This window comes from Brassica napus, chromosome C3, assembly GCF_020379485.1.
Source record: "Brassica napus cultivar Da-Ae chromosome C3, Da-Ae, whole genome shotgun sequence".
NCBI lineage: Eukaryota > Viridiplantae > Streptophyta > Magnoliopsida > Brassicales > Brassicaceae > Brassica > Brassica napus.
The window spans coordinates 10,108,423-10,135,139 of NC_063446.1; the positions used below are offsets into that span (position 1 = coordinate 10,108,423).

The following is a 26,717-nucleotide window of genomic DNA, read 5'->3' on the forward strand; positions in this document are numbered from 1 at the left end:
GTGAAGTGAGCCCCACCACCATTTTAACGTATGTGACATGCTCGGATCGGCTAGTTTTTTTTTTTTTTTTTTTTTTTTTTACGTTTCTTAATAAACGATAAATTAAAAATGTGCTTTATGGTTAATAATAATCTTTGATTTGAAAGGATATTTCAAAAATGTTTATATGAGGTTTTTTGGACCTAAAATGATCAACTAGGAGGCTTTAAACTTTGGTTTTAAACTTTAGAGAAAATATCTAAACCATTAAATAGTTATAAGTTGACTGTTTCCATGTTTATACTTCCATATTTCTTGTCAGGGGACCAATTTATAACCGAATTGTTTCTACAATTTGTACCACTTAAATTTCACTTTTCAATAATATTTAATTGTTTTAAGGAAAAAAAAGAATTATGAATTGGTTATCCGATCGATTATATGTTTTAAAAGAATCAGCAATCTCGTAAGTTTTCATCTCATAATTTTAGGAAATTATAGCTGTGCTAGATTTTGTTTTTTTTTCCAGCATTTGTCATTAATCCCTAAAGTATTTTCTATGATCTTTTTGTTGATTGATAGATCTTCGTTTTACGATTGCACCAATGATTCAATTTGAAATTATAAATTTGACCAAAGGAATCATCAACCCTTTCCTTATCGCCTCGATTTGAGATTGAAAATTTTGTCCATTTGTTGGTTTTGTAATGATGCAGTGATGTTTGCGAGGGCAACACGTATCAAGTGAATTTGACATCTGCCCTCTCTTCTCTTCGCATGCTGCTCACGTAGCACCTCCTCTTACGTATGCCTAACTGCACATTGATTCATATGTTAATTTCAGTAGCTAAACAAAACGAAAATAAGAAATAAGAAACCTTTTGGCGCATACTGAAAGGTTGGCTTTTTTTTTGTCAACTTTTTGTTGGCTTTAACTAGAACCTTTTTTTATAGCGCCTTTTCATTTGGTGTTTAAAAAAAAAAACTAGAACCTTTTCATTTACGGTATTTTCATACTTATTAAAAAAATATATATAAACGGAAGCGAGAGTGAGCAGAAATTTTTCAAATCTAAATTTTTAGAAAACTCCTGAAAATTTCATAAAATTTTGTATAAGACATCATTATATCCTAATCAACCAGAATTTCCGCTACTTAGTTCACTTTTAAAGTAGAAAAAGGCTAGTTTATAAAAAAAAAAGTAGAAAAAGGCTTAAATACTCTCAAGTAGGTCTTGAGTAGAACTAGAAGTAGAAGAATAATTAATACACAAACTCGTGTTAACCTCATTACCTTGCCCAAGTCAAGTAATCATGTTCAGGATTACACTATATCAATACACAACTGGCAACACGTCGACCTTGGATTGATTGTTCTTAATCTTATATGTAATTTCTTTTGATCTTTTTTTTAAAATAACCTTCTCAATATTGATTGCATAAGTTACACATGAAGCTCCATTCTATGAGAAAGTAGAGAAGTTGTATGGTGGTCTTGCTAACCAATTGGTTAATCAAGGCCATATACTGGACAATTTTGCATCTGCGCTTGATCAGGTATTTATTTTTACTTAAATTGTTATCATGTTAAGTTACTAGTCTAAGCAGAAAAATATAGAATTAAAATTGCTTTTCTTTTGCAAGTCACGACACTTTATTTGAAAGTAGATTGTTTTTATCTAATCTAGTTGCTTACTCTGAATCTATGCATACAATTTTTATTTTTATTTTAAATGTTAGGTTGGTGTTGCTAAAATGAAAGCTACAGTTGAAAGAACTGGAGTACTTGTTCTTATATCAGAAAGTTTTGGCCACTCAGTATTCAATGATTCTTTCAAGGTATTATATATTTCAGGATAGTAAATAATCTCTCGGTCGTTTCAAGTGAGCGGCTTCCTTGGCCTTACATCTTCTTGCTAGTTCATTTGTTCATCTACTATCTACTTGAATATCTATGAAATGTACTAATTAGTTTTTATTCTTTCTAAATCCAGTATCCACTTATGTTACACCAAATGCATAAACTTAGGTAGTGATAATCTCGCGTTTTTAACAATCATCTTCAGTGGAACACTTCAAATCAACTGTTCAAAAGGCATAAGTTGCTTTTGGTTTTCCCTTGTAGGCTAATGTTTCTATATGTTATGTGATGATACTCTCAGGTGTTCAACAATAGTCCAAACGTTTCCCCATGCCATGTATGCGATCAACTTGGATCTCAGGTTAGTAATATCCAAATTGTCTTTCTAATTATTCCTCCCGAGTGGTCTCATGATCCTGCACGGTCTCTGGCTTTGCTTTTTGTGTGAATAATGTTGTGGTTTGATTGATCATTTTGATATTACAATGGATACATGCAAGGATTTTGTTAGTGAAGCTGAATCCTTCAGTAAATTACAACAACACCAGCTAGATGCCTAGATGGACACAGGTTCTTATATAATCTTCAACGACAATGCTCGTCTTGAACTTTTTCTACCAACATCTCCAGAAACTGACCGTACAATCTAGAGGAAGCCCACAACAAAAGTCTCGCCGTCCCTTCATTTTAGATTTGATTAGTATGTTTAACTTCTTCACATTGTTTAGCTTCATAAAGCTATACTAAGTGAGAAATACAGACAGATTACGAACTAATGATAAAAGAAAGAATGGGTTTTATTAAGCATTACATTTCTTGGTGAAGTTTCCTTTTCACATAGTATTTTAATCTATTTAAAATTGGTAAGAATGTAAAATATTCTTGTCTATTTTAAATTTAGTTGAAAGAATGAGAAACATTCTACAAGATAATTGATATCTAAATACAAAAACAAATGTGGGAATGTATCCATTTTGGGTCTAGTTACTCTTGAATTTCTCTCCTTTCCTCTTCTATTCTCTTGATCACTCCCTTCACAGCAACATCAAAAGCATCTTCAAGTGTCTCTTTATCCGGTTTGTATCGGTTTGGTTTAGTGTATACAATCTTCGGAACCAATCTTATTACGTTTTCTCTCATACCAATCACTTTCTCATTCGGTATCCCCTGCAAAATCTCTTCGATTTTACTCTTTCCCCCGATTCTCAGCTCTTTAACCGGTATATAAACTGAATATTCACCATCGTTGTTCGGCAAGTGCCATACATATTGCTTGTATGCACTTCCTTGGTTAAAGAAAACCGGTATACAACCAGCTAAGATAGAATCAAATACCGATCTTCTGGTTAACGAATCACCCGGTGGTTGTAAGCAGAAGACGGAGCTCTCAAAAAGCTTCATCAGACTCATCGGATCATCGCAGCCGTTGGCTTTAACGTCACAGTCAAGAAATCTACAAGTCTTGGAAGAACTCTTACACTGTTCGATGACTTGAGTGCGAACCAAACCGTTTTGGCTTCTACTCCGCCTTTGAGCTCCGGCGAATGAGAAGAGTATTGTTCGGCTGGTAAGCTTGATCTTGTCTTGCCATTGGCGTATCTCGAAGGTTGAAGTTGGGTGAAAGTAGGTTGGATAAGGAATTGCGAACTCGTTGTGGCTCGTTGGACTTCGTTCAATGGTGAGGAAAGAGATGTTTTGTGACTCTGGTAATAGCATTAAGTTGGTTCCCCACAGGGAGTTGTTGTCGGGGTTTCGCCGGAAGTCTCGTGATATCCGACCGGTTACGAGGAAGTGGTCTTTACCTGACATACCTGGATTTCAATTAAAAATTAATTTTGAAGTATGTCAAAACACATAATAATTGGCCGACAGCATTGGAATAGCATTAATTATTTTATCGAGAAACAAATAACAAATCTGACCGTAAGACTAAAACTAATATTTTACGTATTTTTCTTGTATGATAAAAGATATTTGAGCAACCTTATTGGCTAAAATATATAACCGAGATTCTCAATCTTTTATATTAGAATTTGATATAATATTTTTTTTTAAATAGACCAATGACCAACCAAAAATTTGTATATGGAGTTTCTAAAGAGGTTCTAACCGTATCTCAGATGGACACTCTATTGATATCCTTCACTCTCGTTAATTCAATTTTTCAATGGTTTAATTGTCAAAAAATTATACTTCTGTTTACAAAATATTGCTAAAACACACACTAAATTACTTTTAATTTCTTAATTGATATTTAATCGGTTAAATCTTCACTTAAATTATTTACAAAATAGACTATCTAAGTCTATTTTGAATTTTAATGGATTTTTTTTGTGTAGCTTCATTTTATAATTTTATAGCAAAAGAACATGCTATAAAATTAAACTTGTCGGTAGTAGGCCTGGAAATTTAAATCAAAGTCTGCGGGGTCCGCCTCATTTGACCCACCGCGGGAAGGGTGCGGGTCGAGCGTTTTGAAAAAATTAAGTTGCGAGTGCGGATGCGGGTTAAGACTATTTTTTGCGGGGCGGATGCGGGTTGGTGGATTTTGATTTGCGGATACCCGCCAACCCGCAAAATAAAATAAAAAATAAAAAAAAATTCGATTTTTTTTAGAAAAATAATTATTTTTTAAAAAAATAATTAAATTTTTAAAAAATAATATAAAAAATTACTTATAAATATATTATTTTATGGAAAAACTAATTAAATAATTATTTTTTTAATTAAAAATATAACCCGCAGGAAATTACCCGCAAAATAAAGCGGGGCGGGTGTGGATATTATTTTATTTCTTTGCGGGTTGAGCGGGTCGAAATTTTAACTAAAAAAAAAGAAACGATCTGCGGGTTGGCGTGTCGTGCGGGGCGGGTTGATCCGCGAACCAGGCCTAGCCGGTAGAGAGGGAGAGGAGAAAAGTTGTTGGTAAATGACAAAATCAAACTCCCAAAATCAAAACTAACAAGCAATAATTGTAAATAGTAAAAAGCATGAGGGTCAAAACGAAACTTATCAAAAATAATAAAGCACGCATACGTACCTTTCCACTGAGGTTGCTTTTTGAGCCATTCAAACATTTCCTTCCCGGCGGCGTCTCTTTCAGCTACGCTACGCCGCCGCAGATTCCGCCGGAAATCGAGGCCAGCGTAATAAGGTATGTAAAAAGCCGAAGCCAACGAAGAGTTTCTCGTCAAGCACTCGTACATCTTCATCTTCTCGTGGAAAATCACTTCAAGCATGAACTGATTAGTCGCGTACCAGCTCGGAGAGTACTTAGAATCTATGGAGACACCATCATCACCGATCCGTGGTCCAAATCCGAAGTTGTCGAGGTACTTACAGATGCTGATCTTATCCTTTGGTCTTGTAATCGACTCGCAATCTTGCAAGATGTCGGTGTTGAATCGAGAAGGTAGGTTATGGATATATATGTACCGGCCGAGACATGAATCGTGTCTGTCACGGTGGTGGTGATCGGAGTCGGAGGTAATAGTGGTGATGAGGATGATTTTGTTTTGTGAGAGGCGAAGGAGAAACAGAGAGGTGGTGAGGAGAGAGAGGAGAAGTAAGAGAATGGTTGGTTTCTTATTACATGGCTGATTCTTGATGGAACTTGATGAATTGTTGTTCTTCATCGTTGTTGTGAGTGGTATGTGGTGTTCTTGATTTGACGATCCATATCGAGTTAAGTACGACAAAGTCAGAGATCACACGCAATAAATAATAATTTTATATTAATAATCATATGATTTCAGATATCAATCAAATAGAAATATTTCTTGATTTTTATAATCATATATACATACGTAGGTAGGAGGTGTTTAGAAACTTCTTGTGTTTCCAAAAATCAATATTTGGTCAAAATAGTATGGCTCATCCTACCCTCATCGGTCAAGTATTGTGTATGAATTTCTACATCAAATTAAATTCATATTTTCTTTTAAAAAATATTATTGTAATAAAATTAGTTTTAAATTAAATCAAAATATTTTTAAAAGGTTGAGCTAAAAAATATATTCATACATAAAAAAAAGCAGAGATGTTTTTTAGAAAAGTTTTAGAGAATATTTTGAGATACTTTATTGTATTTTGACTTTTTAGCAGAAACGATGTATTGAGTCATTTGCTTTTGCAAAGCACTTCAATAAGGTAAAGGATCAACTGATCCCACAAAAATTATTAGTTTCTTTTTGTAGTTACAACAAATTTTCTTAAATGACTAATAAGTCTACTAACATACGTAATACATTGCCTGATTTGTGGCTATATATGACTTCAGTCTAACAAAACTCAGACAAAGACTTTGGCGACAAACCGAACCAGCTTGCTATCGCTTCTCTACCTCTGCGTTAATAATCAAATCCAAATCCAATCATAAACCACCAATGATCATAACTTAACTATATTTTGTGTTTTTTTAAAACTACATTTTGACATGAAAATATTACACCTAAAGGTGGTTTCAAGTTTTTATTATCAAAATATGACAGTTTCTTATACCCAGGCAGTCTGTAGTAACAGCTTCCTTTGTGACTGACTAATTAGTTACCCTCTAACCAAATCGCTCTCTAACTAAATAAGTATATGAGTGGGAACAAACTCTAGCCGCACATCTGACTCCTTTTTAGACAGTCCATATCACACTATCTTTAGGTTGATTTGACAGATATCTGTCTCTTTTCTCAGCCTTTGGATTTTACTTTTCACTTTATACCTCGACGGACCAGATTAACTGTTTTTGAGAAAGTCAATCCCATCTCCAGACCTTCTCTTTCTCCATGTTTCAGAAGCACAGCTTAGCTCACCCAGGAATCCTGGTGTTACAAAAGAGGTTTTTTCGCTAACCCCTGAATCAACCCATATGTTTAACCAATTTTAGCTCAGTTGCTTTTTTATTTTTCTGCAGCATCCTCATGTCTGACCATTGCATGGTTATCCCAAGCGAATGGGCCTTCGTCGGCTCGCTCTGGGAGTTTGTAAGAAGAAGATGTCTAGGATTGTGCATGTGCGCGCGTGAAGGTCCAAAGAGCTTGCTACCGGACTAACAACACCACCGGTTATACTCACAAATGACGGGGCTGTCTCTTTCTTCTTTCATCACCTAGCATCACCCCAAAGCATCAACTTGTTTGTCATTTTAGAGCTCAATCGAGTCAAACAGCAAAGTAGTCAAGTTGATGAGAATCGTCTACTTTTCTCTAACGTGTATATAAATTCTAAAATGTGTATACATCTAGTTAAACCAAATCATATGTACACTAATATGTGTACGTACACACTAGTTTGCGGACACTGCTTTATAAAATGTACAACTCTATTACGTGCACACTAGTTTGAGGACACTGTTTTATAATGTACACATATCATATGTACACCAATATGTACATAATGTACACAGATCATATGTACACCAATCTGTATAGACTCCCTGCTTTATAATGTACACATATCATTCTACTTGTACATCGCTTTAATAATATACACATGTACACAAGTAAACATGTACACATGTACATATGATATGTGTACATGTGTACGTTATGAAACAATGTATGCAACCATGTGTGTACGTAATAAATAAGAGGGTACATATGTCCACAAATCATACGTAGGGTTCAAATATACAAATCGTTGCTTATTCACATTAGAGGTTTTTGTTCATTTAATCTCCCACCAAAAGACGTATATTTCAATTTTCACTAACCATGTCAGAGTGTACACAATGATACTACACCCAACAAATCTCCAATGTGTCTTTATCTATCAAACAAAACGTACACATGGACACATATCATATGTACACCTATCAAACAAAACGTACACATGTAAATAAAACGTACAATTCTATTACGTACACGCTAGTTTGCGGACACTGCTTTATAATGTACACATATCATATGTACATAATGTACACATATCATATGTACACATATCATTTTACTTGTACATCGCTTTATAATATACACATATCATTTTACTTGTACATCGCTTTAATAATATACAAATATACACAAGTAAACATGTACACATGTACATATTTACAATGTACACATCTTTTTTGTACGCAGCAAATCTGGAACGTATAACATCAACCAAACAAAACATAATACCCTTATGAAAACCACAAATAAGTGCATGCCTTATGAAAAACAATACCAGAAATAGGTCAACATGCCTTAATACATAATTCTACACCAAAATATGTATGCATACCTTATGAAAACATACTAAAGTTCACTCCATACACACCATCAGTGTTAATACAGAGGGACATCCAAACCCTTGTCCACTCATCATCTGTTGTTTTACAACCGGTTCTTCACCACCACCACCCTTGTGTTTCATTTTGTTGGTCTTTGCTTTCTCGCTATACACAAAGAGTGGGTCCACTGCATCACCCCCACCCTAGTAGCCTTCGTAATCTCCATCATTGTAATGTCATTCCTTCAACAAATTAAGCATGTAATAGACCTTTTTATCAAAAATTTCTTCATTCCAAACACCTCACCTTTCTTCGCTGCTCCCACAAATCTCCATCATTGGTTCGACAGATAGCTGCAAGAAAAAAAAACAGTATCACATACAAGTACTTGCACACATGCGTACACCACTATCGGGGTATGTGTGTACACAACTTTTGTTACATACACATGTACGCTATTGTTTTTGTACACTTATACGCTTAACATCCTATGTACACGGTCTCAAATGAGAAGTAAGCTTACCTCAAAATTGTGTTCTGCCTTTTGTATGTCCGCCACATTCAGTTTGAAACAAGAATTTTGAAGAGATTTCCAAATCATGAACCCATCAGCTTTGCCATCTCCGGTGTGCCGTTCAGCGCATCTCCGATTTGGGTTCCGTCAAACACGTCTGTAACCCCCAATAGACGATCTACGGTCAAGTACATATTCACCCTCTCGTCCGGGAACCGGTCGGTAGCAAATAGCCTCTCCGGTAGTCTTTCGAGCACATCCTCAACCTCCACCACCTCTATGATGATACTAACAGTTAGGGACCTAACCGTCGGCCTCCTCCTTCTCACGCCTGCTCTGTCTTAGCGACATCTTCTCCACATAATTTTCTCTGAGCCTTCACTATTAAGAAACCGCCGCTGTCGCTATTTTCTTTCTCATCGCTTCTTCGTTTTCTCTATCGGACCTCGGTAAACGCTGCGAAAAGTAAATTTCTACCACGTCCTAATAATAAATGAGATAAATTGTAATCTTATCTACACACGGACCCACTACAATCTTTTTAAAATTTAAATTCATAACTAGGAAAATTTCGATACAACCAGAATAAAAGAACATGTTACCTTTTTTCGGGGGTAAATCTTGACTTTTCGCACAAAAGTACCCTAATAGAAGCAACTGCCTCAGAGTGTAAAAAAAAACATAGAAACTGCAGAGCAGTGTTAATATATGGATCTTTCCACGACAATCTAATTCAATTCAATTTAATTTTCATTATTATTTTATAAATTTTGATTTATTGAACCTTTTTTACAAAATTATGTTTCCCGAATCTAGTGAACCACCTAAGACCTTACAAACCATTGAACAATGTCTAGTTTTTCTCCTTAATTAGAAGCGTTAAAGCAAAAATAATAATGGAGAGTTTTCTCATACTGCAAGCAATAAGTAAGATCTTTGAATGTCCAACTATTTTACTTCTGATGCAAGTAACGCAAAGACAACACATGGAATTTTATGTTATTCTAAGGTTTTCAAAAGTCTCTGAAACTCATTTTTGGATCGACAGCTTTCGATCCTCTTCTCCCTCCTCTGCCTCGGCCTCTCCCTCGTCCTCTTCCCCTTCCTCCACGCCTCACAAAGGATCTCCCATGTTTGACTTCAACCAGCGAGAGCAGCAACTCATCACAGAGAACGCATCCTTGATGCAGAGTGGCGCCGTTCTCCAGAGGAGTAGTTTTCTTGTTGAAGTCAATTTCTATGATGGCTGAATCGCACTCGGGACAGCGGTTACTAGTAGTAGCGATGCGGTGAGCACCTTCCGGAAGCATTACGATGCAGCTACACAAGTTGCAGTTAAGTTTCCACTTGGGGAAGCTCACCGGGTCCAAGACGAGTGTGCCTTCACACTCTGGACAAGCGCAGACTCCTTGGTTTCTCAAAGAGTGTGGGCATGTGGGATGAGGACAGAGGGAACACGGCATGCCTGAACCGGTTTTGGTTTTGGCAGAAGCATTAGCCGTCTTAGCAGCTCCAAAGAGTGTGTCTATTCCTTCGAACGGAGGAGAGTTGTAGCAGTATGGACACAGCGGAAAGGACTTCCCCTCGGTTCCTGGCACCGAGTAGATCACGAGCTCGAAGTTGTCTAAAGGACATGTGATTTCCTTGTATAGCTGTAAGAAAGTCGCATAACAAAGGCTTCAGATTCGAGTTTCTGAAGATTTCAGCTTAAGAGTTTAGGTGATGAGGAGGTTTTTACCTTGACTGTGCCCTTCTGGGGAAGATAATAAACTTCTTCGCATGTGCCACAGAAGAGACGTGGTGGCACTGCTGTGATGTGTTTCATGTATCGCAAGCATTTGCCACATTTGCTTAAAGCGCGACCAGAATCAGCCAGAGGAGAGAATTGTGCTTCAAAGAGGGCATCCATGTGCTCGATCTGAAAGGATAACATAAAAGATATATTAGGTAGGGACCTAATTCGAAAACTTCAAAGGCAACAATATAAGCTACTTTTTTGCCAACCTGTTGAACAAAATAGCTGAATTTACGCCGGAATTGCTGAATCACATGCTGCACAACGTGTGAATGGTCGGCTTGGCCCTTGGCAACAAGAGTGATTTGTTGCTCGATAAAGCTCCGGATGTCTGGTAAGCAAAGGTCTGGATCAATGCATTGATAGCCTCTTATCAGCGTGATTCCTAGTGCCGTTGGAACCAATTTCCTCCCAGATTGGACCTGCACGAGAATGTAAACACCAAACAAGACTAATGAAATTTCTCAGAAAACAAAAATAAATCCTCTTGAAATAAACTAACATGATAATCATGAAGAAAAAACACATAGTTTTTTTAGTTAGCCAACCTGAACATAGTTACGTTCACCAATGTTGTTTATATGCACAGGTATTGATGCATCTGTACCTATTCCATGCTTCTCCATGAGAGATATAAGCTCACTCTCAGTAAGGAAGTCCGGAGGCGAAGTGTTCCCCTGTAGATTTTACAACATTCAAAAAGACAAATAGAAAGGATAAACTAAAACTGGAACTCAATGTACAGATGGAGGAGAATCTGACCTCGTACAACTCCACTCTCGAAACCTCAATCTTCTCTCCTTTGAGAAAAGAAGGGAGTTTCTTCTCGTCTACTGCAGACCATGGCATTATAGCTGTAAACCCCTTTTCCGTCACACGCTGCCCAGTACAATGGAAAATTTCTCCACCAATTGACAATTCCACTTTGGTCCTAAGATAACCATCCAAAGAGAATACCACATATAAGATGTGGAAAGAAGAAGCTGTAACTGAAATGGATCAAGCTACAAACCAGGCTTTATTTACCTTAGGTACTTGCAGTTAGGTGAGACAGTGCCAATAAAGTGTTGACAGACATACTGATAGAGACGCCAAGCATCTCCTCCGACAATGCCCTCGGTTGCTGCTCGCATTGGTGTGATAGGAGGATGGTCTCCAGCATCGGTTCCTGACTTTGGCTTTTGAAAGCCGTCTGAGAGAAGTCTCTGTACGTAACCACCCCATACTGGATTGCTAACTTGTGCTCTGAGTGTGTCTGTGAAGTCGAATGAAGAAGGGTAGGCTGTGCTTTCCGTGCGCGGATAGCTAGCACACAACATAAGAGTTTTCAGTCATAAAAATTCCATAATCGTGATGAGAGGGATCAGATTTAAATGAATTAAGTTTTTCTTTCAATAACAAACATAACAACCATTCAATAACGATTTGGGACTTTCCAAATTAGCCAATTATAAGCCAGCAAAGAGGAATTAAATGACAGAAATTAATAATCTGGATAATGGAGCAAACGAACCTGATGAAGCCTTGAGTATACAATCTCTCGGCAAGATGCATAGCAGTCTGAGGCCCAAACCCTAGAGCACTTGAAGCAACCTGTGTAATCGCTATTGTTATGCTAGATCAGGGATAGTAATTTGAATAGAACTTACTTTAACTAAACTAGGACAAGATTAAACAATGGCAAAAGCTCTAATCGCAACAACATTGAAAACCAGGATACGCAAAACAAGAAGAGAATAAAATCTCGATTTTTTGCCAACGCATCCCCCAATAACGAAGCTGACAGAAACAAAATAATCTTTGGATGGATGCAGAGTATTCCAGTTTTCAAGTCGGTGCTTTAGATCACTAGTACAGGATATGGTGTTCGCCTAAGTATAATGTATAACCAGACAAGTTCATTTTGGTTGAATAGTAATCAAGACTCATGACTACCCTCACCTTTAGCAGATTCACTGTGTTAAGACCAGTTGGACGACCTTTGACTTCCTGCTTTTCTGATACGTCAATCACTTTTGCAGTTCTGCCTTCCACAACCAACTTTTGAAACACAACAGCAGCCTAGAATATTTGAAAGCCATGAATACATCTCAACGTTAGATTGGAAAGCAACAGTGAAGAATGTCAACTAATTTCTAACAGAAGAACGGAACACTAACTTCCAGGTCGAACAATCTACGTCTATCCCACTCTAGTTGAAGCTCATAACCATCCTTCATCAAATGAGGTCGTAGAGACCAAAACTTTTCTGGCTTGAAAGTATTAATCTGCATGTAACGTTGCACACAGAACCCAAGAGTAGGAGTCTGGCATGGCCCATAGCTGAAATAAACATTTAAAAGGATCTTCAGTAGCTGAAAGAATTAAAAAGAGAGGAAAGGAAGGAGACAAGAGGAAACTGACGAGATAACTCTGCAGTCAAGATTCTGATATTTGCCTTGGAAATAACTTGTTTGGAATCGCGAGAATGCCACGCCAACTTTTAGATCAATCTCTTGACGAGCATCTACTGCGAGTGCCTCATCCCTGTTTGGTTCAACAAGGTTGTCCATGGCCTTTGATATGTCTTTCTCAGTAACAGAAGAAAATTTTGCCCGATAAACCTTTCTCTTGCTATCTTTCATGTCGAAGCCAGTGCACTCGATAACTACAGAAATTACAGGAGGAAAAGATTAAGATGGCCATCAAAACCATGTGCATTCTCAAATATAAGTAGCATAGAAGAAAAACTTTTGCAGGAGGAAAAGATGAAGATGTTGATTATTGCGCCACAAAGGCTAGAGCCAACTGTATAATTGAACCCCAAATCTACTACGAGTACAACAATTTAAAGAGTCTACCATTGGACTCTCGCATGATACACAGACTCAACAGTGTGATAACAGAGAAGAAATTACAGTCATTAATTCAAAAATTACTAACAGAATGGATGCAATGATTAGAAACAATAGATTCTGTGTGTTTCAACCAAAAGATGGTGAGAAGAAAAGTGAAAATCGGTAATTATAGACTTGCCTTCAAAGCATATATTCTCCCCTTCACGATCACAATCCAACCACAACACCATGTAACTGCAACCACGAGCTTCATTACTTAGATGCCTACAAATATGAGCCTGAGATTTGAAGACTGTTAGATAAAAGTGAGCATTAGCGTAAAAATAAGATAACGCAGGTAGCATATAACCACAAGAAAGATGCATCTCTACTATTCACTAACTAGACATACACGCATAGTCCTTGTTCCAAGAAAAACTCATGCATACTGTATTTTGCCTGAAGAAACAAAGCTCATCCCTAACGTGTCCAAATGTTGCTATAACATATCCAAGGTAAAGGCAAAAAAAATGAGCTCAAGCACTCCCTATGCACAGATAAAAGAGAGATAAGATGGTGACAACTATTTACCTTTGGGTTTGACTCTTTTTTCTGGATTGGAGCGTCGAAAAGATCTTGCGGATCAATGGTTGACCAATTCTGATATTTTTCTGGGAAATCTACACTGGAATATGAGAGTGGCATTTAGAAAGACCGAGAAGTTTGTCTTGAAATAATTAAGATTTTTTGGAAGCAGTAGTTTTTTAACAAAAGATTGAATCATTAAAACAAAATGAATGAAAAATAAAAATAAAACCATTTTTTAAACTCTCAAGTGCAGCAAGAAAAATACAAAACTAGAAAAATACAATCACTCCTGTTTCTTTTGGTATGAATAACATATATAGACAAGAGAGAACCTGAAAACATGTCCAATAACAGATGTAACTCTATAGTGTGCTTTGAAGCCTCTGAACATCCCATCAAATTCATGCACCTCTGTACTGCCTCTCCTTGTAGACATCTGAATGCAAAAGGAGAAATACATCCCAATAAACCAAACCTCTAACACCAACAAGCAACCAATAATAAGATAAAAGTGCTGATTAGAGAAGTAAGCAACTAAACCATAGCCGATTTTTCAACTCCCAAAAAGACTAGCCAACTTCTAAATGGAGGAACCCACAGAGAAAAGTTTGAAACTTTAACAATCAAAACACAAAAGGTGTTTGCTTGGTCTCAGTCATTAGAGGTGATAAATAATAATACCAAGCATACTTCCAATTAGAGAATATAAATATATAGAAAGAGAGGAAGGAACCTGTCCATGAGAGAGAACTGTAGCTATGGAGAGAGCAATGCTGGGCTTCTCCGCCACCTGATGGAAAGCAACGCGAGGAGATTAAGAAGTGGAAATCGAGATCAGAAAACCCTAATTGACTCACCATAAGAACTCTGGGGAGATGCGCCATTGAAAGACGATGATGTTCGAATCTCTCGGGTCAAAACTCAACTCAAGCTCAGGCGTGTTCAACAAGAGCTTTTAGCCCAAGAAGCAAAACTCACCAGCACAAAGAGAGGTTTGGGTATTATCTAAACCGGATCCCGGTTTGTAGAAATTGTGAATATATATGTTCAGAACGACGGCGTTTACTGTCCCTGCCACATGTTAAAAACGTGGCCTATTATTATTGTTTCGACCCGACCCGACCCATCGCCGTATAAAGAGAGTTATCATCACCGTCGTTAGGGAGCCTAGGGTTTAAAGCAACCATCTCCGCCATGAAATCGCGGCGGCTGAACCTCTCGGTAGAATCAAGTATCTCCGCCATTTCCCGATGCAGTTCGCGATCTCCAACCTCAACGAACGGGGGAGAAAACTCAGAGCCAATCCCAGCCGACCTCATTTTCGAACTTCTCTTGAGACTCCCGGCGAAATCTATAGCGAGATGTCGCTGCGTATCGAGCCTCTGGTCTTCCATACTTATCCGTCCTGACTTCACAGAGCTCTTCTTCACCAGATCTTCATCTCTCCCGCAGCTTCTCCTCTCCCGTCAAGAAAACGACGAGCTGCTCTTCTTCACTGCACCTCAGGCGGTCCATACCTCGTCTATTATATCCCCAAATCACCATAAGAAGATCCCCTTTCTTAGTACCTCTCAAATCTGCGGCCACCTCCGAGGTTTGATCTGTCTTACACACCAGCGGACCGTGAAGAAAAGGAAAGAAACGGTCCCGGTGATGTTTAACCCCAGCACCGGAGAGTCCTTGGAGTTACCCAAAGTGAAGACGAGTATGGTTATGGTGAGAAGCTTTTTCGCTTATGATCCAGTTGCTAAGCAGTTTAAGGTATTGTCAATGAGCTGGCCATGCTATAAAAGCGGATGGATATGTAAGGATCATCAAGTTCTGACTTTAGGAAATGGAAACTTAGCATGGAGAATGGTCGAATGTGGCATACCACATCATCCTACTTACGATGGGATATGCATCAACGGCTGTCTCTATTACCAAGCTATAGTTGATCGAGGTTCGGGGGTTTCAGCTATAATTTGCTTTGATGTTAGGTCTGAGAAGTTTAGTTTCATTAGAAAAGCTCAGGGTGCGGCTCTCTGGCGCGAATCGACTCTTGTAGACTACAAGGGTAGATTAGGTACACTCACGGCAGATAGGGATGAACTTACTGGAGAAAGTAGATATATGGAGATGTGGCTTCTAGTAGATGCTGAGAAACATGAGTGGTCGAGGCATGTATATGTCTTCCCCCCATCGTGGGGCAATGTAGCTGGAGAGGCTCAGTTATACTATATCGGAATGTCTGGTAACAATGAGGTTTTGTTGTCTCCGCGATATCCATCCAGCCCTTTCTATGTTTTCTACTACAATTTCGAGAGGGGAACTATTAGAAGAGTTGAAATCCAAAGAATGGATGCGCTTAAGCATGGTAGAATTCACACCTTTCTAGACCATGTAGAGGACGTGAAGCTTTACGCAAATGTGTAGGACTTTATTTATAACTTAAGATTGTAACAGAAGTATCGTGGCTTCTTAGTTTGAAGTACTATGTTATTGAATGGCTATTTCCTAGTTTAGGTTATGTTGCCCAGCTTTGTTGGAATTTTCTGGTTTTTAGAGCAAGGAGGAATGGTTGTTCTAAATTATGTTATTTTCAGTTTGTGACTTTTGTTTTGATGAACTTTATGTTAGTCATCCACATGTAAAGACTACATTGACACTGCGCCAATCTATCCGAGATGTTTAACCTCAGATGCATCGATTAAGCATTTCCATCCCTGATATATATAATCCCTTTTCTTTATTTAATAAGAATTTTTATTGCTACCTTGAGTAAGAGAAGTGAATCTTGTTATTGGAGACTCTTTGTGATGTTGATCTAAAACAGAGAAGTCTATGAAATCTTGTACTGCTTTGATGAGTGAATCTTGACACAAACTGGTAATGTTGGATTTTGTTTCGGAAAATCTTTACTTTATGATGTTGTTGAATACACTTTATTTTTGTTTTTGAATTAATCACAGTATCCGACGATTGTGAGTCCCAACAATGCCGATATTTATAAATCTCATGATGGCCAAAGAAAATCGAACCGTGAATTCACTGTATTGGGGTTATCCTTTAAATGTCACTACCCCAGCCCTGTTGGTTACACTTTACTTTGTGATGCAAAGAAGGAGGCTACATACTGTTATCTTACATACGCTCATGAGAATACTAGCAAGGGATTCTAATTAATCTGACAAGAAATAGAAAGATGATAACATAACACAAGAACGCAGTAGGCACTACCGCCTGACCTGCGCCTAGCTTGATTCTGAACATGATCTATGAATGCACTTAGATATATAATCTTTCATCAAGAAAAAAATCTCACATGCTAATAAGTTCGCAGAATCATCTTTTAATTGTCTCACACTAAGAACTAAGTGTTTTGTCCGCACATGCGGGCATAATCATCTTACGAATACTTATTATTTTATGTCTTATTAATCCAAAAATCGGCATTATAAAACTCTAATTGGTGAACATGTTGAAGGAAAAACATTATGGTGAATTCTTTGTTCCTCAAAATTTATACCAGTTATGTTGAAATTTTAGTCAAATTATTGAAAGGTAGATCCCACTTTTTTCTTTTAAATTCCCCATGGAGGTATGAATTTATAAGAAAAAATTTTCCTAGGAACAAATTGAACAAAAATTCGTATTTTATTTTATTTTTTCAATTCCTCAAATGAAATTTTATTTTTTTATTTTTTTCATTTTTTTTCTTTCTTCTAGTGGTCACCAACTGAAGCTATAGTGTTTCACGGATTAAACTTAAACTGGTTTAAAGTAAAAGCATGAAAATTTATTTTGAACTCAGTCACAAGTTAAGTTATTATTTATGATTTTAAATAGTTAAATCAAACATCAAATTATTTATATATGTCAAAAAAACGTTCATCAAACTATGTACTTATTATTGTGTTAAAAATTTTAAAACACTCATATATTAGAAATAGTTTAGAAAATATCTTTTATATAAATATTTTTGTTTGACTAATATTTAATTATAAACTGTTTTATATCTTATTTTTTAACTTTATAATAAAAAATATTGTTTTCAGATAGCAAGACAATATATATAAGAATTCTCTTAATTTTTAAATATATTTTCACAATTTTATTATATTAGTTTATAATTAATTATTTAATATAACATATAAATTTAATATTATTAAAATAAAATGCGTTTTTTATTATATACAAAATTCATCACGGGTTTTTTGAAAATTAATAAATATTCAGTTAAAAACTAATAATAAATCAATGACCTGTATATGAATTCTAATAAAATATGACAAATAAGAAAATAAGAATTCTAATATAACATTAGATTTAAATATTATTAAATCAAAATTTGTTTTTAATTATATATAAAATTCATTACATATATTTTTTAAACTAATAAATTAGTGATTCAGCTAAAAATTATTAATAAATCAATGACTAAGCTAAAACCTAATAAAAACATGAAAAGTAAGAAAAATTGACTAAAATCATGGAAAACATGACAAATAAGCAAAATCAAAATAATTATATATCTAATTACATATTTTATAGTTATATTATTTAAATTAATAAATTATAGACTCAACTAAAAACTATTAATAAATTAATAACTCAACTAAAACCTAAATAAAACATGACAAATAATCAAAACTACTTAAATCATGACAAATAAGCTAAATCACTTCATAAATAATAGTATAGATGAGACCAATCTTAATTGTATATAGGCCTATATGAATTAACGGGTCAGCCATATTTCCACCCACAAAGAAACTGAATATGATTATAATGTTCTATATATCAAGGCTTTGTTATAATGATTACTTTTATCAGAACTCAAAACAAGTTCTAAAAGCAAAGTCAAGCTTTTTTTTTTTGAAACATAAGTGAAACCAGATGCATTATTTTCTTTAAAAAAAAAACAGAGGTGTGATGGAATAGGCTTTCGTGGCCGACAAGCGAAACAAACACACGTGGTCTCAGATTTTGGGCCACATGGGCTTTCTGTATGTTTGTTATATATATATATATATATATATATATATGGCTGTATACGAAGTTACAACCTCACGGGAAGCTCTAGGGTTTACTGCTGAGTCTTCTCCGCCATGGAACTGCAGCTAAATACAGAATCAAAAATCTTGTTGAATGGAAGAGAAAACTCAAAGCCGCTACCTATTGATCTCGTTATGGAAATACTCTCGAGACTGCCTGTAAAGTCTATAGGGAGATGTCTTTGCGTATCGAAGCTGTGGGCCTCCATACTTCGCCTTCCTTATTTCACGACGTTGTTCGCCACTAGATCTTCAGTTCGGCCTCATATGTTGTTGGCCTACGGTGAAAAAGGCCAGGTCTTATTTTTCTCGTCACCTCAACTTAAAAATCCTAATGAGAACGCGTCGTTAACAGCCAATTATCTTTCGCGTGTCCCCTATGGTGGTTCTTCCTTTCACATTAGTGATCCTGTCCATGGGTTGGTCTGTCTTACATATATAGATAAGGAGATCTCAAAGGAACATATAATATGTAACCCTAGCACGGGACAAACTTTAACCTTACCTAAAGTGAAGACAACAATGGTTGGGGTGAGAAGCATTTTTAAGTTGGTTAGCTTTTTGGGGTATGTTTCCATTGATAAACAATTCAAGGTATTGTCCATGGAATGGAACTCAGACCATTATATTCTTGGTCCGCAGCATCAAATTCTGACATTAGGAACTCAAAAACTTGAATGGAGACTGACCAAGTGTTGCATGCCCCATTCTTTTTGTCCTAAAGGGATATGCATTAATGGTGTTTTGTATTATCGAGCTTTCTATGCGTATACAGGAATTTCTGTGATAGTTTGCTTTGACTTTAAGTCCGAGGAGTTCAGTTATATAGAAGTGGTAAAGACTTTCAAGACATTAATATCTGACGGACCTCTGATAAACTACAATGGCAAGTTAGGCTCACTTATCTTCAAAGGGCATCCCTGGGGTGATAGAGCAAGAAGTTTTGAATTGCTGGTTATAGGCGATTTAGAAAAGCAGGAGTGGTCAACACACAAATACATGTTGCCTCCTACGTGGAAGAATGTGGTTGGAGAAGGCATGTTAGGCTTTGCTGGATTTTTTGGTACAAATACAATCGTGTTGTCGCGCCATTCCTACGTTATTTACTACAATATCGAGAAAAATACTATCGTAAAAGTTGGAATCCAAGGGGTGGAAGCATTTAAGTGTTTCGACTGTTCCATCTTTCTAGACCATGTAGAGGGCCTAAAGCTTGTGCAAGAGTTTTAATTAAGATAACAAATCTTGTTTGGCTTGTGATGATGGGACCTTTAAAATTAGTCCTTATGTTTTTACTGGTTTGTGTACTTATCATTATTCTGGCTTATTGCATTACAATTTTCTCTGTTTTTGGAAATCTTCTATGGATATTGTCTAAACTTTACAGCCTTGGTTTAGAAAGCACTCAGGAGCTATGGTTTATTCTTAGCCAACATTATCTTTAAATTCTTACCTACCTAGTAATATGTATTGGGTGATCGTCTAGTTAAGTTTCGGACTATAGCCCGTAAATAAAGTGGTTTCTATAGTTGGTCATGTAAATTCTCTGTATTTATCAAACAAGTAAAAAAAGAGATGATATAAACCTTAGATAGAGTGTCCACGTAGGCGAAAATAATCGGCCAATGAAAAACTATATTTTTGTCATGTCACCTCTTCTATTTGTTTTTACAAAATGATCCTTTAACTTTTTACTTAAACAATTATAACCAAAAATATTTTTTAGTGAATATATTATTTATATAAATATAATAATATTTTTTATTTACATAATAGTTTGTAAAGAAATATTTAGTGTATATAATATCATAATTTTATAAAATACTAAAATAAATTGGGTTGGTTTTCAATTTTCACAAATAAAAAGTATTATTTGTAAACTCAGAAAAGAATATATCAAGAATATTTTTTTTCAGGAGAGAAAATAGAAAAATACATCGGAGACAAATTCATCTCTATTATGAAATTCCTCTATTTTAGAGAAAAAAATAGAGGTATACATTGGAGATGGTCTAAGACATGGTCGACGTAAATGATCGACGCTGAGATTTCAGTTTTTCTAATTCTTACTATTCTAATGTTTCAATATAATTTTAATATTCTCTTTGCTTTATAATATAATGGTTTAAAAGTATTTTTTGTTTCATTATATAATTTTTTTTTATATTTCAATGTAACTTTATACTTATTGGATATTGTGTGGCCAATTAAATTATGTAAATTATTGTGTAATTGATTAAATTTATATATTAAATGACAGTTTTCTAAAGTTATAACTTTTAAATATTACAGATTTTAATTAAAACTGGAGGATATAAGCCTCAGATAGAGTGTCCGCGTAGGCAAAAATAATCGGCCACTGAGAAACTATATTTTTGCCATGTCACCTCCTCTATTTTTTTTTACAAAATGATCCTTTAACTTTTTACTTAAACAATTATAACCAAAAATATTTTTTTAGTGAAATATATTATTTATATAAATATAATTATGTATTTTTTATTTACATAATAGTTTGTAAGGAAATAGTTAGTGTAAATAACATCATAATTTTATAAAATACTAAAATAAATTGGGCTGGATTTCAACTTTCACAAATAAAAAATATTATTTGTAAACTTAGAAAAGAATATATCAAGAATATTTTTTTAAGAGAGAAAATAGAAAAATACATCGGAAACAAATTCATCACTATTATGAAATTCTTCTATTTTAGAGAAAAAATAAAGGAATACATTGGAGATGGTCTAAGGCATGACCGACGTAAATGATCGACGTTGAGATTTCAGCTTTCATGATTCTTACTATTCTAATGTTTCAATATAATTTGAATATTCTCTTTGTTTTATCATATAATGGTTTAAAAGTATTTTTTGTTTCACTATATAAATTGTTTTTATATTTCAATGTAACTTTATATTTTTTGGATATTGTGTGGCCAATTAAATTATGTAAATTACTGTGTAATTGATTAAATTTATATATTAAATAACCGTTATCTAAAGTAATAACTTTTAAATATTACAGATTTAAAAAAAAAATACAGATTTTAATTAAAACTGACTACATTTTGAAACAGATAGAGTAATCTACAAACTAACTCTATATAGATATGAGGACAAAATTGTAAAGTGGTCTCACCTTGAATTTCTCTCATTCTGTGCATTCCTAATTGGAAGAAGATTATCAACATCTAATATTATGTTAATCTCAGTATATTAGAAATGGTCGAACCGTAAACCAATTAAGAATGATGTAAGGAAGACATATACAGATGTATTTCCAGTTATCACAAATATAGAATCAATTGAATACAACTTAATTATGTCCAGCGTAGGACAACAGATAAAAGTTTACATACCTTCTAATATTATAATACCTCACTATATTAGTGGTTAAATCAGTTTTCTCAAGCACAAATACTCACTTCATTCTTGGAGTTTAAACGTTTCTATCTGATGATATTAGTAGTTTGATCCCACACAAAAAAACAGTCAAACTGTACATTGTAATTGGAGAAAAAAAACAAAAAAAAATCAACCGAAGACTTTTAAGGTATACGAAACAAAAATTGGAAATAACAATTCTCTACAATTAAAGAATAAGACAAAAAAATTGTAAAAATACAAAATTAAACAAAAAAATGTACACAGAAAGAAAGATTTAGTAAAATAAAATCATAATATAATTTCCATAATTGATAGTGCTCAGTTACACTAAAAAGTCTAAATTTACAACATACACAGTTTTATTTACATCTTTAAACCTATTATCTAATTAAAATGATTCTAAAAAAAGTGTCAGCATGAAGAATTAAAAAATATACAATAAAATATAATACATAATGTTAAAAATACATTATCATTGATCACTAAAAAATCATTTTCGTAGTAATAAAAATGAAATGATGACACATTTATTAAAACCATAAAATGGCACGCAACAAGGTGTTATTAAATATACAAACTACAAATTAAATATGCTCAACGCAAACACACATAAAAATGAGACATCATATTTGGATATATTTAAATAAATAATTTTAAATATATTATATTCTTGATAATTTTAAAATTACTTAAAAAGAAACTAAATTATTAAAAAATAATATACAAATAAAACTAAAGCAATATTTTGTAACGTCAAAATAATAAATGAATAAAAAATATATTATGTTAATAAAATAGATTTTAAATTTTAAAGACTTCTAGTTCATGTAATATTACAAAATTCAAAATTTGTTTATTACAATTAATATTTTACCATTAGATAGATTAAAATAATATTCTAAATCAATATTCAATTGTCAGTTTTCAACTATTACACGTAAAAAAATATTATTATGTACGTTTTTTTTAAAAAGGGATTTTATATGTTAAGTAGGTTATTGGAGTACTTTTTCTTTTCGTGAATTTATTCGATATGAGATTCCGATCTTTTAAACTAAGATAATTTATGTTCTATACATAATTATATTTTTTTTACATAACTCTAAAATCTCAGACTTGATTCTTCATATTTTTTTAGTTAATTGTGTTACATATAATAAAAATACTTACTTCAAACTAAAAATATAAAAAAGAAATCAAATTCAAAAATTAGTTATATATAATTTAATATACAAAAATTCACATACAAATAAAAATGATAAATGTAACAAATTTAAATATATTATCCGCGCATAGCGCAGAGAAATGATCTAGTATTTACTAAAAAAAGCCACATAAATTTCGACAAGACAACTAAAACAACAGTAGCAATAAGAACATGATTAACTCAAAAACCCATTTTAGATCTCTTAATGATCTAAGTGTTGCGTACCCCATCATTCTTTACATGATGGGATATGCATCAATGGTGTTTTGTATTATCCAGCTGTTCATGTGTCTACAGGAGCTCCTACAATAGTTTGCTTTGACGTTAGGTCCGAGGAGTTCAGTTATATTGAATTGGAAACGACTTTCAAGACAGCAGTACTTTGTGGAAAACTGATAAACTACCATGGCAAGTTAGGCTCGCTTCTCTGCCAAGGGAATTATGACTACGCTGATGGAGCAAGTAGAAGTTTTGAGTTTGTGGTTATAGGAGATTTTCAAAAGCAGGAGTGGTCGACGCATAAATACGTGCTGCCTCCTCCTATATGGAAGAATATGGTTGGAGAATGTGTAGGCTTTGTTGGATTTATTGGTACAAATATGATCGTGCTGTCGCACACAATATCGTAAAAAAAATACTATCGTAAGGCTTTCACCTTTATGGACTATGTAGAGAACCTGAAGCTTGTGAATGAGTTTTAGTTAAAGACTTTATAGAACTTGAGATTTAACTCTACACTCTCCAATGGAGGTAATGTTCTTGGTGGACTTATGGGCGCAGGACTGACTCAAGAATTCGGCATCACAAGAGAGTTTTGATAACATATCCTAGTGCCTGCCAAACAGACTAGACTTGATCAACATTGCATCCTCTTCTTTGTCCCTTCTCCTGAAAGCCTCGAGCTTACACTCTACACTCAGAATTCTTTTGATGTTTTGCTCTTTGGCATTATCAATTATTTTCAGGATGTTCACTCGGAGATTCTCAAAGACTGACATTCCTGCAACTACGATGACATGCTTCCTAGAATTAAACCAAAGGTTTCTTTATAACCGTTGTGATGATATCTCTTGGTTGTCGGTTTGCCTGCTTGATCTATTTTTGCTTGGTTCTCTAGATTATCTAGTTATCAATTCAATAATATGTATAGAAATCGAGTATATTGAATAAAGAGGACGAGCAAGCAATAGCTAACATCAAAAATGCATTTTCAAAACAAATCTCAACAAGACTCTGTCTGCTAACAAGTACTGTATTCAATATCAAAAACAACGAAGACAAGAGGTAAAGAAAGTGGCCACAAGAAAAACAAAATGTGTTTCGTTTGGGAATAAAAACATTTGAAATCTGACTTTGCTGATTTTAGTTAGATTCAATATGCTTCTTGACGATGTTGAGTGCAGTTGTCTCCTCACCGTAATCCTGTTAACAGTAGCGCACCACGAATAAATCACCAGAACACATTATACAAGTAAATGAGACATGTAATTAGACTCTTTACCTTGACTACAAGGCACGAGCATCCAACAACCTTCCTTGCATTCCCCTCTGAATCAATCTTGCAAAGCTGCAAAAGCACATTCAAGACTATTAATATAGAAAGTGTTGAACCAAACATTCCTTCAGATAATGAGAGAACTATAACCAAACCACTTACACCAGCCCATTCACCGAGGGTTTTGGCACTTGGAACAGTAAGCAAGTTGATGTTGTGATCAGCGCAAAGAGCTTTGACAAGCTTAACGTAATCAGGCTGGTTGCAGTCCTCAGCCAAGACACAAAGCTGAGCAGAACGCTTCTCAATAAGCTTAGCGCTTTCATGGAGACCACGAACCACACCACCGTGAGCACGAGCTTTCCTTAGCGTCAACTCCAATGCAGTCAACAGATCCATGTCCTCTGGAATGGCAGCAGCTGCCTCAGCAACCGGAGGAACAACAGCAGGAGCAGCAGCAGCTTCATCACTTATAAACCAAAAGAAAGAAAATACTTTATTATAAAAAAACAAAGATTATGCAATTAAGCGATATGATTATGAAAACTGATTCTATGTGATTAAAGCAAAATTAGTACATACACAAGTCCTAATCTATAAACCTAAAAATGAATCTGTAAACACTAAACTACAGATCTATCACAGACTCGGAAGACATTTTGAGAAATGTAATAGCTGCATCGAAAGAGAAGCTTACCCAGACATGTTGACTCTCTGAATTGCCTTGGGAACGAAGAAAACCAAAAGCTCCTTTTAAAATCTGTAAATAAAGGTAAAAAACATTCAATCCAAGAGTGATTTGTAATGAAGCGAAACAGGTGTCAGCAAGAAGAAAGCTGAAGAGTTTACGAACAAGACACAGATTGAAATCGTACAAAATAGGTAAACCGAACAGCTGTTGAAGAAGAGTGTTCAGAGACCGAACCTGAGAGAGAGGCTACAAGGACGAGGTGAAGGCCAGCGAAAATTGAGTGATGAGTTTATATATTTAGGGTTTACTGAAGACGCTGCTTAAAACGATTTTGACAGATTTGTTGCAAACCTGGGCCAGTCTAATGGGCTTATTATTTTTTACAGATTTTCTGCGGACCTGAGCCGCTATAATTCGTCTTTTATTTCATTTTTTTTTGGAAAATTTTCATTTCATAATAAAATACTCAAACTATTTTGGATCATTGATTAATGTACAAACTAATTTCTGTTGCTTATTAAATACAACAACTTTTGAATTTCAAAGATTTTACACACCGTTTTAGACAGCGTTAACTATGTTTAACAGAATTGCAGACGATGTTAGTGTTTAACTAAACACGTGTTTAAATTATGAAAATAAAATTTCTTAAATAAAATGCACAAACTATTTTGGATCCCCATTTAATACACGAATTAATTTTTGTTTTCCATTAAATACACAAACTTTTAAAATTTGCAGATTTTACACATCGATTTAGACAACGTTAACTACGTTTAACACGATTTAGAGGATGTCAACTATGTTTAACAGAATTGAAAACAATGTTAATGTTTAGTTAAACATGTGGTTAAACTGTGAAGGAAAAATTCTATAAAAATCCACCGATATATTATATTGTTTTCTTTTCCATTACGCTTCCATGGTATAATTAACATTGATTCAATTTATTATTGCAATCAAAGTGAATAATAAGAATTAGAAATACATAACACTAAGCTAATTTTAAATCAGAAATTCGTTAAAAATTACCCAGTTTTCGTCCTTTTTCACGATATGGAAATCAACTTCAATTCGAAGCAATATAAAGGGAAATCAAAGCGAAGAAGAAGAAAATGAACAGAGTTTGGAGAATAAAAGAGGTT

At 34.7% G+C, this 26,717-nt stretch overlaps 4 protein-coding genes and 1 long non-coding RNA gene across 8 annotated transcripts; 2 read left to right on the forward strand and 3 right to left on the reverse strand.

Moving 5' to 3' along the window:
- The first annotated feature begins 113 nt into the window (after positions 1 to 113).
- Positions 114 to 2,663, forward strand: LOC125584247. Its single transcript, XR_007321222.1, has 2 exons — positions 114 to 1,535; positions 2,141 to 2,663. It is a non-coding gene; the product is annotated as an uncharacterized LOC125584247 (long non-coding RNA).
- Positions 2,664 to 2,707: 44 nt separating this feature from the next.
- LOC106387981 (probable xyloglucan galactosyltransferase GT15) lies at positions 2,708 to 5,760 on the reverse strand. The gene is made up of 2 exons (XM_048752435.1): positions 4,880 to 5,760; positions 2,708 to 3,650 (listed from the first exon to the last, which is right to left on the reverse strand). The coding sequence occupies exons 1-2, from the start codon at positions 5,472 to 5,474 to the stop codon at positions 2,824 to 2,826; spliced, it is 1,422 nt and encodes a 473-aa protein (XP_048608392.1). The 5' UTR covers positions 5,475 to 5,760; the 3' UTR covers positions 2,708 to 2,823.
- A 3,684-nt stretch (positions 5,761 to 9,444) lies between these two features.
- On the reverse strand, positions 9,445 to 14,764 carry LOC106387978 (DNA topoisomerase 3-beta). Of its 3 annotated transcripts, none has more exons than XM_013827932.3 (15): positions 14,612 to 14,764; positions 14,488 to 14,544; positions 14,087 to 14,190; positions 13,758 to 13,851; positions 13,366 to 13,465; positions 12,754 to 12,997; positions 12,510 to 12,672; positions 12,292 to 12,411; positions 11,864 to 11,943; positions 11,377 to 11,655; positions 11,113 to 11,281; positions 10,899 to 11,027; positions 10,560 to 10,772; positions 10,294 to 10,473; positions 9,445 to 10,207 (listed from the first exon to the last, which is right to left on the reverse strand). In XM_013827932.3, the coding sequence occupies exons 1-15, from the start codon at positions 14,636 to 14,638 to the stop codon at positions 9,569 to 9,571; spliced, it is 2,598 nt and encodes an 865-aa protein (XP_013683386.1). In that variant the 5' UTR covers positions 14,639 to 14,764; the 3' UTR covers positions 9,445 to 9,568. The 3 variants fall into 3 exon arrangements, with proteins under 3 accessions (XP_013683386.1, XP_013683387.1, XP_022554708.1); XM_013827933.3 differs by having other exon boundaries at positions 13,758 to 13,846; positions 14,612 to 14,753; XM_022698987.2 differs by lacking the exons at positions 14,488 to 14,544; positions 14,612 to 14,764 and having other exon boundaries at positions 13,366 to 13,479; positions 14,087 to 14,117.
- A 75-nt stretch (positions 14,765 to 14,839) lies between these two features.
- LOC106387980 (F-box protein DOR) lies at positions 14,840 to 16,433 on the forward strand. The gene has a single exon (XM_013827935.3). It carries the CDS (start codon positions 14,949 to 14,951, stop codon positions 16,167 to 16,169), a length of 1,221 nt encoding a protein of 406 aa, XP_013683389.1. The 5' UTR covers positions 14,840 to 14,948; the 3' UTR covers positions 16,170 to 16,433.
- An 8,140-nt stretch (positions 16,434 to 24,573) lies between these two features.
- On the reverse strand, positions 24,574 to 25,907 carry LOC106387977 (40S ribosomal protein S12-2). Of its 2 annotated transcripts, none has more exons than XM_013827930.3 (5): positions 25,807 to 25,907; positions 25,579 to 25,641; positions 25,044 to 25,350; positions 24,888 to 24,953; positions 24,574 to 24,808 (listed from the first exon to the last, which is right to left on the reverse strand). In XM_013827930.3, the coding sequence occupies exons 2-5, from the start codon at positions 25,584 to 25,586 to the stop codon at positions 24,749 to 24,751; spliced, it is 441 nt and encodes a 146-aa protein (XP_013683384.1). In that variant the 5' UTR covers positions 25,587 to 25,641; positions 25,807 to 25,907; the 3' UTR covers positions 24,574 to 24,748. The 2 variants fall into 2 exon arrangements, with proteins under 2 accessions (XP_013683384.1, XP_013683385.1); XM_013827931.3 differs by having other exon boundaries at positions 25,757 to 25,859.
- Positions 25,908 to 26,717: the final 810 nt, after the last annotated feature.

What these genes read in the sequence shown, in the direction of transcription:
- LOC106387981 (XM_048752435.1), bottom strand. Translation starts at nt 5,474, where the DNA reads ATGAAGAACAACAATTCATCAAGTTCCATCAAGAATCAGCCATGTAAT. An exon ending in AAAGCAACCTCAGTGGAAAG is followed by an intron (nt 3,651 to 4,879) that starts GTACGTATGCGT and finishes ATTGAAATCCAG; the next exon opens with GTATGTCAGGTAAAGACCAC.
- LOC106387978 (XM_013827932.3), bottom strand. Translation starts at nt 14,638, where the DNA reads ATGGCGCATCTCCCCAGAGTTCTTATG. An exon ending in AAAAAGAGTCAAACCCAAAG is followed by an intron (nt 13,466 to 13,757) that starts GTAAATAGTTGT and finishes TTCAAATCTCAG; the next exon opens with GCTCATATTTGTAGGCATCT. An exon ending in CCCAGAAGGGCACAGTCAAG is followed by an intron (nt 10,208 to 10,293) that starts GTAAAAACCTCC and finishes ACTTTCTTACAG; the next exon opens with CTATACAAGGAAATCACATG.
- LOC106387980 (XM_013827935.3), top strand. Translation starts at nt 14,949, where the DNA reads ATGAAATCGCGGCGGCTGAACCTCTCGGTAGAATCAAGTATCTCCGCC.
- LOC106387977 (XM_013827930.3), bottom strand. An exon ending in CCCTCGGTGAATGGGCTGGT is followed by an intron (nt 24,954 to 25,043) that starts GTAAGTGGTTTG and finishes GTGCTTTTGCAG; the next exon opens with CTTTGCAAGATTGATTCAGA. An exon ending in GCTCGTGCCTTGTAGTCAAG is followed by an intron (nt 24,809 to 24,887) that starts GTAAAGAGTCTA and finishes TACTGTTAACAG; the next exon opens with GATTACGGTGAGGAGACAAC.